Source organism: Perna viridis, chromosome 3 (genome assembly GCF_037379345.1).
Source record: "Perna viridis isolate PV_CMFRI_1.1 ecotype Kerala chromosome 3, ASM3737934v1, whole genome shotgun sequence".
Classification (NCBI taxonomy): Eukaryota; Metazoa; Mollusca; class Bivalvia; order Mytilida; family Mytilidae; genus Perna; species Perna viridis.
Window position 1 is genome coordinate 6,055,846 of NC_142447.1, and position 13,586 is coordinate 6,069,431.

Genomic DNA, 13,586 nt, shown 5'->3' on the forward strand with positions numbered 1-13,586 from the left:
AATCAAAACAAAGCCATGGTTTTTACTATTTTTATTGAAAACTTAAGATTGAGAGTTTAATATTTAGTTTTCTAGAAAACATGAAATAGAAAAAAACCCAATACATATAATATTAGAATAGCAGAAGAAGTTGACCTTCATTGAAAATGGATCATATTCTGAAAGAAAAATTATCATTTAACAATTTACAGTTAAGTATACTAATGTGTATCAATCAAGAATGCCCATTTCTTTATCAATTAATATACTGAAAAACTAAAATTTGAAAAAAAACTGGCATTTCATTACCATGTCCAGACATTTTGACTAGTATTGGCTAAAAACATCCTGCAGTGTACCTAGTCCTTTGAAAAATATTTCCAGAATAATGTCCCTGTTTTATTACATCAATCTGTAATGGCTTCTTTGGTAGGAGGAATCAGATACTGGGTGGAAATTCATTCTATGGATTCTGATCTAATTATTTATATTTTACATCATTTAGAATTCACAAACTATTTTCAATGGAGGCCATGTTATCACATGCTGGTAATTGACTATGTGGTATAATAAAAATTTCATATTTTAACTGTTGAAGATCATATCATCATTTGTTTAGGGTTATGTCTCATAAAAAAACATGTTTTTAAGGAGGTAGACCTAGGGTAGGGGACATTACTCTTGAAATCAGCGATTTGTTTGTATCATATTCAATTTCAATAAAGCCTTTAAAGCTTTCCTTTGAATCAGCATGAAATCAGTTCACGGTACTTTGATGCTTACATGAGATTGATGTAAAAAGGTGAATACAAATGTTCCAATGATTTGTAAGAGTTTTGTCCCTTACCCTAGGTCTACCTCCTTAAGTTAGATCATTCCTAATCAAAGTCCAAGATAACATTTCTTCATTTTGCCAAATTAACTTATCTACTGGATACTGTTCAAAAACTTTTAAAGATTAATATGTTTTAGAGAAAACAAATTCTCAAGTTTTAAATGTTGTTCCTTTACATTCATTATATTCCAAATTAGCCCATCAGTTAAATATATCAGTAAAAGAAGCATGACTGACATTTTATGCAGGTATTATTAACATTATTAATGCACCATAAACCGTAAAGAATAATTTATACAAAAACAATTTCAAGGCTGTCAGCTTTTTGCTACTTTGAAAAGAATTCTTAAGCAAAACAACAATTTTAAGTTGAGATTCTCAATCAATAGCAAGTATTTGTATAGCATACACTCCATAAATACTCATGTCAATAATTACACATCTAAATCATAATTCTCTCATTAAATAGATTTATTCAGGTGTAAAAATAATTTTAATAAGCATCGTACTATCTATCACTGCAAACAAACAAACAAGTCTGCACTCATTTGCAGGTTTTCACCAACATCTCAATATCTTATTTATATAAATGAAGGAAGAAACCCTACAGAGGTTTAAAAAATTTCAAATCTTATGAAAATTGAGATATGACTTAAAAATATACCATTGAACTTAAATATTAATCAAAATGTAAATATCATCAACTTTTTGGTTGTTTTTGTCATTTCATTAAATCAGTTCTTGACCTATACTTCTAAAGATACAATTACAGCTAAATATTGTGAATGACATTTCAAACTCATACTGAAAAAAATTAACTAAAATAGAAACAAAGTTTTGTGTTGTGGGCAAGTAAAGACAATAACTTTAAAATCATGTGTCATGCACAATTATCATGAAACAAAACATATTTACAAGGTAAAAACATATATGAAAGACAATTGGTAACATTGCTTTCCACAACACAGTTTGCAAACACAGGAACATAATAGTTGCCAGAAATCAAATACAGAGCTGGGTTTTAGTTGGTCTTAATTACTCACTGAAATAAAGCGAATTTCTCCTTAAAATTAAAAGGCAGTTTCTGTTATTTTTTTTTTTTTCAAGCAGGCTAAATTCATTACGTGTACCATGAAATCATAAAGGGCCACAATCATGGGCTGTGGTTTGACTACAAATCCCTCTTAACCTTGAACAAACACCTCCTCAAATCTAGTCAATATTTGAAGTAATAAAGGACTAATTTTATGAATTTCTTTGCTTCAATAAATTAGTAACTTTGTAAATAACAATAATATGAAAATGAAAAATGCATACAGGTACATACGAACTGAGTCAGCTGCCTAGTAGTGAAAGAAATAAAACCAAACAAAAATTCATCTTAAAAAATCATCTTTAAATCTATACTGAAGTTACATGTAAAAATCCAAGTAGTTAAATTAACTTGCCATAATTTCATTTTGCCTTATCAAAAAAAAGTAACAAATAATTATTAAATTATGAAAAAAGTCATCAAATTCAATACTTTATTTAAAAAAAAATCCTGCATATTTTTGAATAATACTCAATAATCAAGTATATAAATATATTGAAAATACAGTACAAACATTGTTTTTTGGAATGTGTGTAACTACAGGGAATAGGGGTTGTCATATACAAATTATTATGCCTAATTCTTAAAGCAATGAAATAATTGTTTAAAAAATGAGTTTTTTTTAGATCTTATGAAAAAAAGTTCACATTTTTATTTTTTTTTCAATGGTAAGACAATTAATCATTTGTCAACAATTGAATTCACAAAAAAAATGTAAGAAAACAGACTAACTACACAAATAAACTAACACTGCTAACATACATCAAATACACTGATAAAAATTGCACATTTGAAATGTCAACCACTCTTTCAAATTTCCTTTCAATACATTAAAAACAAGTCATTTGTCAAAAACAAGCATCCAAACATCCTGCAGTCTCACTGTCACCACTCATGATACAAATGGAAGGAAGAGCTCGCTCAAGTGTGTTCTCTGAACAATAAATGCCTTGAATGAATAAGTTGCATCTCGCATTTGGTTTTTTCATTATGTCAAAGCAGAACTTAGTTCTCTATATTTTTACCACCGAAAGCAGCGATCTATAAAGTGCTAATGATATGGAACCAGGAATCATCCCTTTTTATTTTTTTCCCACTGTTCTGATATGCTAAAGAAGTCCTATTCTCCATTTTGTATATTGTTTTTTCTTGCAGCTCTTTCTCTATCTATTCGGTTGGCAACAGCTGTGACAATAGCAGCTCCCTTGCCACTTCCATCATGAGACAGCATCAATTTGAACTGAAAAAAAAAAAGATAAAATAGGAATTTATAGCAACAATATGGTTTAATTTCAATACTTCCTGATGAAAAAATACAGTATAATTGATTTCAAAGGTTAAAAAATACTGGGAAGAATACCAAATACAACAATATTCAGCAGTGCAGTTTAAACTTGTACTTGCAGTATGTTGGAAAATTTATAAACCTTACAAAATCGTGAATTTTAAGGTAAAAAAAAAACAGTTATACCTGTATAAACTAAACCTTCACTAAACTTACTGATTTGTTCATTTTAATAAGTGTTAAGTAGTACTCCAGCTTAGAATCATGCAAAATGTGATACATGGTTAGAAAGCCTACATATTTTTATTTTTGATATTTTGTTTAAAATGCATTAGTAAACATTAATTTACATGTGGCTTTTCATATAATTCCTGTTCATAGGAGATTAAAATTATATAGAATGCACTGTAGAATTTAAAATTAAGGGAGATAACTCTGTAAAAGACACTAAAATACTATAGAAACTATTGGCTTATCTCCTAAGAGCAGACAGATTGGAATGAATAATTATACATTTCATCCTATAGAACTATAAAGCAACATAATCACAAATATAAAAATATGTAGCCTTTCTTGAGGTGTATCACATTTTACAGAATCTGCATAACTTTTACAGAGACAGCTACTTCAGTTTCCATTGAAATTGATACAGAGAGGCTTCATGAAAAGTCTTAAATAGACACAGGTTTTTTCCCCCCCCAATGGATCTGTGTACAGTGCTTTAATTGTACATCATACTTTGGTGTACTTTATCAAATAAACAGGAAAAAAAATAACAGAGTAAACCTACCTTTATGCCAGGGTTGACTAGTTGTCTAACTTTCTCCTCCATGAGATCGTGGAAATGAGGATGGAATCTGTACAGGGAACCGTCAACTCCTACTGTTACCTCAGGTCGACCCATCTTGTTCAGTAATGAGGCTATACCTGGAGTGATTATGCCAATTCTAATGTCAATAAACAACACATTATTTGGGGAAATGTAATTAATTCTTTAGTTCCTATGTCCTCTTTTTGTGAATACCTCCACTTACAATTTTTATCCTCATATCAATTTAAATGATAAAAAAAGAGCTTTCCACATAATTTTTTGTCAGGCTATGAACAATTTAAAAAGCCCGCTTATCAGTTTTTTAAGGCAAGTCAAAATGACATATCTTTCCAAAAGTTTTCATGAAAAATGGTCTGAGAATCAAGAACCTTAACTTTGAATGGCCTTACTCTTTTAATACAACAAATTATTATACTCTTGGTTGCAGGGTAAATAAATACATGTAATTAGAAAAAGCCTCAATATTTGTATAAAAAAAATACATAAATTATATATAATTCAAAGGCTAATGGTAAGAACACATCATGAATTGTTCTGCTGAAGTTAATGCACTCCGTGTAAACAGACCAAAATCAAAAGATGATATATTTAAATTGTAAACACACCTGCACTTGCTAGATAAGCAGCTCTGGTTGAGACCAGTGAACAGACATACTGTACAATTCTACAGTCCTCGTCAGTGTACTTTTTCAGATTTAACTCCTCAAATACTTGTTTGGTATTCTTAAAGTGGCTGTCGTCTGCATCACTGTTAAAATAAAATGAATTCCTTAAAATTTAAAGGATTAGAAGAATTTTTAAAACTTTATATTTGAATCCTGAGTAAATTGTGTACTTTGGTTAAATGTTACTTAACAATCAATGGTGTGTGATTTCTTTGGCAAACTCAAGTGTGAAAAATGCTATTTATGGAGGGAGACCTAAGGTAAGGGACACAACTGTTACAAATCATTGGAATGTTTGTATTTGGTATTTTATATCAACCTCATGTAAGCATCAAAGTAATTTGTATTTATTTCATTCTGTTTCAAATGAAAAACTTGATAAGCTTTGGTGAATTGAATATCATACAAATATATCAATGATTTGATTCAAGAGTTATGTCCCTTACCTAGGCCTACCTCCTTGAAAAAAAACAAGACATGGTTGAGATGAAAATGTTTATTTTTATTATGGGATGGTAATGTACATATTTACTTTAACAACATCTGTTTTAACAGGAAGTCATCTTACTGGTGGTATGGGGAATGACTTCGTAAATGGTTTATTTCTGGGAAAGTCAACAACTGAGTTAAATTATCAAGTGCTCTAGAAAGCACATAGAGGACTTGAATACTTCAAATGTGTTGTGTTTTTCTTTCATAGCTGTTGAAAATAGACGTTTCTTTGTAATTGAATAATAATATTACACTTTAAAATTTTCTTTTGATCTTTTTTCCCCTTATATTCAGATTCTATTTTGAGTTTAGAAATTTACATCAAAAGAATTCAAGTTTTAAATACATGTACAAAACAAAACAAACCTTTCAATTTCTGAGACATATTTAGTATAGAATCGTCCCCTCTCTGACAGCTCCTCTGATCCTTTGCCTCCAAACAGCAATCTGGCCTTTCTAAGTTTCTCAATCACCAGCCTCACAATCTCACCCATGTACATTCCTGAGATCATCTTCTCATAACTAAAATAATAAAGTAATTTAAACACTTTTAAAATTTGTGACAACATAACTCATTTACCATACATCTGTTCTACAAATGTAAGTACACAAATATGATGCACATCTAAAATAGTGGGGTAAGTTAATAGAAGGCCCATGACCTTCCCCCTTTCCACACCCACTACCCCCACCCCTTTTCCACAATATATCCCATATATGCAATGATGCCTGTTTATGTAAACCAATTTTGGACTTCAGGTTTGTTCAGTTTAGACAGGTTTGTTCATTTTAGACAGGTTTGTTCAGTTTAGGCAGGTTTGTTCATTTTCGACAAGTTTGTTCAGTTTAGGCAGGTGTTTGGTTTGTATATTTTCGAAATGCATTTAAACTGACATTTAGAGACATCAGAAGACCTCAGATTTTAATGGGTTACCTCTTTTCACTTCATGCAAACTTTCTTGATAAAAAAATTGTTTTAACAATGTTTTCTTTTTAATTTTCACAGTGAAATATATGTTAGTGTGTTCCCAGTATTATACATTTTTTATTGTACAGTGTTTTGTACGTCAGAAATTGTACAAGTGTGCACTAAGTTCAGAACATTAAATATTGTACAAGTGTGTACCAAGTTTTGTACATAAAATTTTGTACAGGCATGCGACAAGTCTTGTATTATTTGATATTGTACAAATGTGTACCAAAATTTTATACTATTTCATAGCATAATGATCTTACATTTGTTGTCCTGCGTTAATTGAATGTTTGTCGACCTGTCTGTCGTAGTCTGTCATGATGAAATCTAAACAGCCATCGTTTCCTAATGCTCCCCATTCAGTGTTGATCATAACCTGTAAATAAACAAAATCAAAGTTGTGAAAAATTGATAACTATCCCATAATAAACATCAAGCCATTTTCTTTATAGTTCCTGGTGCTGACAGGTAAATCAATTGATAAAAAAAATTGTAACTTTGTATTTCATTGGTTTTCTTCAAGAAACTACTAGACCTGATTTCACCGTTGGTGACACAGGTACAAATTTGATAAAATGGTGAGAGATCTTACTATAACTTGTATCATTTCAATCATTCATTTCGCCAAAGTGTGTTCAAATGCTTTTTTTTTCTTTTTTTTAAATTCTTAAAAAGTTTACTGATTGTTATTGAAGAGAATTTTTTTGGAAAAATCAGTTTTTAGCAGTATTTACCTGGTGTGGTTCTTCGTTGTCACCATCCCATAATCCACAATTTTCTGTTTTCTCAATGTAACAAGCATTAGTACCAGTTCCTGAAATGATCAACAGAGATGTAATAGTCATGTAGTCCTTACTGATCTTAAAGAATGTGACCAGGCACCAGCACCATAAAATTTGGAAAAACTTTAAGTCTGTGAAAATCCTTAACTTTTTATGACATCATAAATTTCAAAGCCTTTGATTGGAGTTATCATGGAAGTTAAGAATATTCTAGGACTTAAGTATTTTTTTACCTTTCAGGATACTAGCATTAAACATCAACAACTTCCTAAAGTCCAATACTTATGAAATAATAATCAGATCAATAAGTACTGTGCCCAATTTACACAAAATTGAAAGAGAAAATTGTCCATAAGTTCTGAGCTATCAGAGAGTAAATTAGGGTGACGTCAAAATTTGCACTAAGACTTTTTGTGAAACAGAATGTTGTATTCCTTTTAAGCCTTAACTTATACATAAACCTGCTTCAGATCTCTACATTGGCACTAACTTTGACAATCTAAATCTTAACAGTGAAAAAGATTTTTTTGAATTTATTGAGGGCTTTTCAGAGATATTCATTTGTTGCAGTTTTACAAATAAAGAATCTTAATCCAAACAATTCATGCATGACAACATCCATATTCACTCAACCATGAAGGGCAAAATATTGTGTAACCAGTGACAGATTTGTTATATTAGTTACATGTGACTTTCAACTGTGGTCTTTTCTGAAAATTTAAAAACCTAATTAAACAATTATTTGAACTTCAATTTGAAAGCTTCATGGGACTTTAGTCCTTGATCTTTGACAGGATTTTAATTGCATAATTATATTGTATATGTATTAATCTTATAAAAGTTTAAAGCTGTGCTTTTTCATGCTCTATTCAGGTACAAAACAAAAATGTAACTCTCAAGTTAAAAGATGATAAAGTGTGGTCATGTTATGTTTTCAAGATTGTGCTAAATTTCAATTCAACAAAATTTATTTTAAAATATTAAAAATGTGTGACCATGAGAAAAAAAAGCCTACAGTAATACCCAAGTCTCTATAAGGAGAAAATATGAAAATAGATCATCTGGTCGTATCTATGGACATCATCAATTATTTAGCCAAACTTTGTTGTCCCAAACATTCTCAATACTTTTAAATTGTCAAACAAGTCCTTAAATATGAATATGCCTACAATTTACATTTGGTTTATTTTCTTACCTAAGATCAGCCCAATGGCACAGTTTCTATCTTCATGTGCACAAGACATAAGAGCACCAACAGTGTCATTTATTACAGCTAAGCATTCAACTTCAATATCCTGAAATAAACAAAGGAACAGACTAGTAATGGATGCCTAGAAACAAGTCCTCTTAAATGGCAGTATCTTGATAGGATGAGTTGACATTGTCTGCAATCTTTGATAATTGAGGGGTCAGAGAGTTTCAAAAGATGTGACCAATAACTTGCAAATATAAAAGTATTATAAAACCAAACCAAAAATACAAACAAATTAGAAAAATGACATACATAAAATAAAGAAAAGACAGCACCAAGACAAGAACAGAGACAAGATATATAATATTAAAAGTCTTTTTTAATATTCTACTGGTATCCTAACTATTTGGTCGAGAATTATCTCCCTTTGATTCTAACTTTTCACAATCATTGTTACATTACGTTTTTAATGACCCCATGGTTAACCAAAATTTGGCTCAGACATTGAAATAATGTTCAACACAGAAAAATTGATTGCATAGCTAAATTTGGCATCTTTTCACCTATCTATTTATAACTCAAAACATTAACTTGGTACAAATAACATTGATGGACAACTTGTGGTCAGGTTAATCTCCCAAATAAACAGCTTCCGAATATAGTTCAAATACCAGTATGTTTATAGTATACATTAAACTTTTAAGCAAACATAATGTTTGGTAAAGTCTGAAATTAATTACAGGGTATTTGAAATGTGGATTAATTTGGCAAAGTTTTCAGAGGGTACTGTGTTTATAAAGAAGCCAGATCAGATTATTTTTACAAAAAAGGACCCATCAAATTTCTGGTCATTTTCCATGAAATTCATTTGCCATAGAATTAATCTACATGAGGGAATAATCCTAAACTAAAACATACTGATGAAATGTTTGATTGATTGTAATTTATTTAAACCACAATTAACAAAATTGCTGAATACATTTTAGGACCAATATATTTGATAACTAGAACTTTGAAGGCTTATTCCAAAATCAAAAGTTAAATTAGATTGATTGATCATTGTTTTTTAATGCTGCTTTAGTGATCAGGGCAGGTTTAATTAGAAAGCCTACAATAGCCCCATTTATGTTAATAGCAAAGATTTAGAAAAGACCAGGATCTAAAAGTTTTATTGGCAAATGTAAATTTTACATTTAAATTTTTAGAAGCATCATTTCAGGCATTGCATTAATCAATTCACTCCTTAGAACCAAAAGGAAAGAGGATTAAAATAATATTCAGTTACAATTGATTTTTCAGTCTACTGCAGTGCAATTATTCACCAAGCATGCATATACATTAAACACTGCAACAGTTGGTAGATATGAATGACTCAGTAGTCCAATATCCTGCTGCCAAGTACACAGACCAGTTGACAAGTAGTCTTAGTATAGGAGAGAGTCTAAAAAAGTTTCCTTAGAATTTGACTTTGCAAGAGTCTGGTAAAAAAATCAATCAGGATAATGCATATTTAGTAGAATTTGTTTACAAACAAAGAAAATATGCTAAAAATAATATTCAGTACCTGGATTAAGTGTTGTTTTTTTTTTCTCTTTTTATCTGCAAAAACACCTTGGGAGTTTACACTTTTCTTTTAGCGGTGTCAAGTTGAAATTTGGATATGACAGTACTTTCAGTCTAAATTGACCATTTGGTGGCAATATTTCACATTTCATCCTTTTCAAATTCTTATTTTAAAATTTATAAATTTCATATCTTATATTAAGCCCATTTTTATTTCTATCATATAACTAACTTAATCTCCAAAACAGATGACGCTAAAATTACTTTTAAAAAGGGCAAATTTCTTGGTCTGTATAAAAAAATACTGCAAACATTTTAATCCTATAATTTATATTTGATTAATGAAAACAAAAGTGATCAAGCATAAAATAACAACAACATTGCTACATATGGTGCATATGATGCAATATGCAAATTAGCTGCATTAGCCAAACAAACCATATGCTAATACATGCTCATGAAATATGACACTAATAGATCACATTACAAAAGTATGGAATAAAATGGATATTTTATTAGGCATTACAAAACATGAGCTGAATTTCTTTACTTTGAAATAATGTCAACTGTAATATACATGTATAAAGTTTTGTCATTTGAAATGTTAAATAATTCAAATATGACATGATACAATTTAGGAAAAGATCAAACAGATTTGCCACCAAACATACATTAGAATTCTGGGCACTAAACCGCATTGCTTATGTAAAACATGCCCTAGAGACAGCAATGTATGCATTTACATTTGCAGTTTTCTCACTAAGAATGAACTGAGATTGAAATAATGAGACATTAAAGAAATCTTTCTACTAAATGTGATACTGCAATTATTGAAAACTCAACGCAGTCACATAATAATAAAATATTGGTATCTCAATATTTTCTTAATTGAGAGTAAATGGTTTAAAAATTTGATCTTCTACTTATAGTTATGTTCAGAAATTTCATTCCAAATGATTTATAAAACCCCTAATTTGACCCTTAATCAAGAACATCCAACGATTTTCAGGAGTAAACATATTCAGGGTTATATCCCCAAATCCTCCTCCCGCAAACAAAAAATTATGCTAATCATATTCCCCATTAACCAAGATCATCTGAAAAACATGTACAAGTGTACAACCTACCCCTCGTCTCTTTATGGCATCATGTAACAATTCTACGATGTCATTTCCTTCAACTCCAGCACATTTGAAGCCCTTGGTCCAGTGTGTGAGGATAGCTTTATTTAAACCAGCTTGTTTACATGGAAAGGAAAATGTAAATCCAAGAGGGAGTTTGGCCTCCATCAAGTTGTGATCTTTCATGAATTTGTATATACATTCTGCTATGTGGTCAAATAACTGAAAAAGATAAAATAGCAAAGTTTAGACAACTGATAATTAAAAGAAAGAAATGATTGCATCTTACTTGAAATAAAACCCTGTGGTTGATTTCACAAAAAAATTCAAAAGTGTAAAATTCGTCATGCTACTGTCTATAATAATGTAAGGACAATTAATTTCACTCAAAAGCTTTTATGAAATTGACTAATTTAAATATGAAAGCCTGAAACTTGATCTGCTGTTTTTTTTTCCAAATAGGTATAACAATACAGATATTTTCAATGTACTACACATATCATTTGAACTATACTTTCAATTTTGAAATAATAAATAATACATACAGACATACACGTATCTTTGACTAAGAAGTAATTGTGATTTGTTCTGTTACTTGAATAAGTCATATACAACTCTATAAATTACTTTCTCCTATGGTATATATTTGGGCAAAAAATAACAGCATAAATAAGTTTTAATATAATAAAACTAAGCATTCTGGACCTGATACAACTACGTAAATTAATCAGATTATTTTATCTCCGTAAGTCACTATTGAGCCTATATATATATATATGCAAATAGATTCAGACCATTACAATTTATCCATGTCACATTAATATCCCATAGGACTATAAAAACTCATATTTGCTTAATAAAATGAATGTCTAATTTGGTCAACTTCATCCCATATAAATATTTATAAACATCATGCCACTGTCAAATCAAGCATGTGAGATGTCATCCTATGAATCTAAACTAATTAATATTACCATATATAAAGTTGACTCAAGTACAAAGTTTTAGATAAGATTTAAGGCAGTACATGTAGCATGTACCGGTATATTTTATCATCTATGAATTATAAACCATCTCCATCCCTGTAGTGTCCGCTAGGTCTATAATACTGGGGTTTATTAAGGAGGTAGACCTAGGGTAAGGGACATAACTCTTGAAATCAGTGATACATTTGTATCATATTCAATTTCACCAAAGCCTATCAAACTTTCAACCAATCCGAGTTACTTTGATGCTGATATGAGATTGATGTAAAATGCTGAATACAAACATTCTAATAATTTGTAAGAGTTGTGTCCCTTACCTTAAGGTTTTAAATGTCCATGATTATCCAATAAATGATCTCACTAAGCCTACATTGTTTATTCCCTTCTAATAATACCTAGTAGATGATTACACTTACACACAGACAGGTGGCGGGAGGAACCCCAATGTAAGCTCTCCTACCAATACCTCTTTGATTCCCACAACCAATCACTTGTCCCAACTTATACTCCTTACCCATTCCAGTGATACCTCATTTTGCCCTACATCCATTCATAAGAGTTTGGAGTATAACCCTATAGTGACATCTCATTGTTCCCCATTTCTCATCATGATAATCTTGGGTATAATGAAATCTCCCCACCACAACAAAGAAACATGCTAGCTCCTCACTAAAACTCTTGGTTGTTAAGGGTATCATGAAGATCCTCAACAATAACCTCATCCCTCCTGATACATATTCACTCCCAACTTCCAATCACAATGTTTTGGCATGTAATGCGGACTACCCCATCCACACCCATACCTTCTTATGACACATGCTTGCTCCCAAGTTCTAGTCATGATGCTCTAGTATATAATTCAGACACCCCCATCCATACCCTCACCCTTGAATGATACATACTTGTTCCCCGCTACCAGTCATAATGTTCTGGGGTATAATGTAGATTTTACTCTCCATGTTGACCTCCTGACCGTCCAATGAAATCAACAGAATTCTGAAATTGGTTCCTCCAAGGTCTAAAGCTAATACTTTTCCATGTTCTGCAAAATAATGGATTCAAACATTGTATAATTTAATAGATATTGTAAATTGTTGAATAAATATATGTACTTGAAATGCCAACTAGGAAATATAAATTAGAAAAATTCCCTTTAATCATAATGTCATGAGAATTACTCAGCATAGTAAGTGTCATCTAAAGAAATTCAATAAAAGATATGAGAGTGATTCAAAAACTTATAAATAGGCTACTAAAAGGTCTGAAAACTTCATTTGGCTTCATGAATTCTGTTTTATGACATTTATCAATGCTTTTAATTTCTCTTCAAAACAAACATGAACTTACAAAAGAAAACAACTGTTTATAGATCTATATAACCCATACCTGTTCCATCAGGTACTGCTCGTACATATGTGGGGAACATTTTCACGTCGGCCTTGGCATTTGTTTCTTTTCCCAGTCCTCGCTCGAAGTTATCCAACATAACTCCCATAAGTTTCTCGTAGTCAGCATCAGAAAGAATAAATGGTTTGACAACATTTTCAACCTGTGAAGAAAAGAAAAACAAATGTAAGTTAAAAGAAGAAGATAAAACTTCCATGGAAAGGATAATTGGTTTGACAACATTTTCAACCTGGAAAAAATTTTTAAAAAATGTAAACTATTAAAATAAGAAAGTAAGATTTTCAGGGACATTGTGGTTAACCAAAAATTGAGAAGTTAAATAAATGACAATGAAACAGCCTGTTAATTAGTTAACTTCATGTAAGGTCTCCCCTTAATTAA

General features: G+C 30.6%; 1 protein-coding gene across 6 annotated transcripts in view; it reads right to left on the reverse strand.

Annotated features, from left to right (window-relative positions):
- Positions 1-16: 16 nt before the first annotated feature.
- LOC148620805 (hexokinase-2-like) overlaps positions 17-13,586 on the reverse strand; it is a 35,786-nt gene continuing 22,216 nt past the window's right edge. For 5 of the 6 annotated variants that reach the window (XM_088574614.1, XM_088574611.1, XM_088574616.1 and 2 more), the window contains exons 2-11: positions 13,185-13,347; positions 12,701-12,840; positions 10,819-11,034; positions 8,132-8,231; positions 6,889-6,968; positions 6,418-6,530; positions 5,548-5,703; positions 4,630-4,772; positions 3,983-4,119; positions 17-3,147 (exon numbers count right to left, since the gene is read on the reverse strand). In XM_088574614.1, coding sequence (XP_088430740.1) covers positions 3,028-3,147; positions 3,983-4,119; positions 4,630-4,772; positions 5,548-5,703; positions 6,418-6,530; positions 6,889-6,968; positions 8,132-8,231; positions 10,819-11,034; positions 12,701-12,840; positions 13,185-13,347 — 1,368 coding nt within the window. In that variant the 3' untranslated portion in view covers positions 17-3,027. Of the gene's footprint in view, positions 3,148-3,982; positions 4,140-4,629; positions 4,773-5,547; positions 5,704-6,417; positions 6,531-6,888; positions 6,969-8,131; positions 8,232-10,818; positions 11,035-12,700; positions 12,841-13,184; positions 13,348-13,586 lie in introns of all 6 variants that reach the window. The other variant, XR_015920958.1, reaches the window with a different exon arrangement.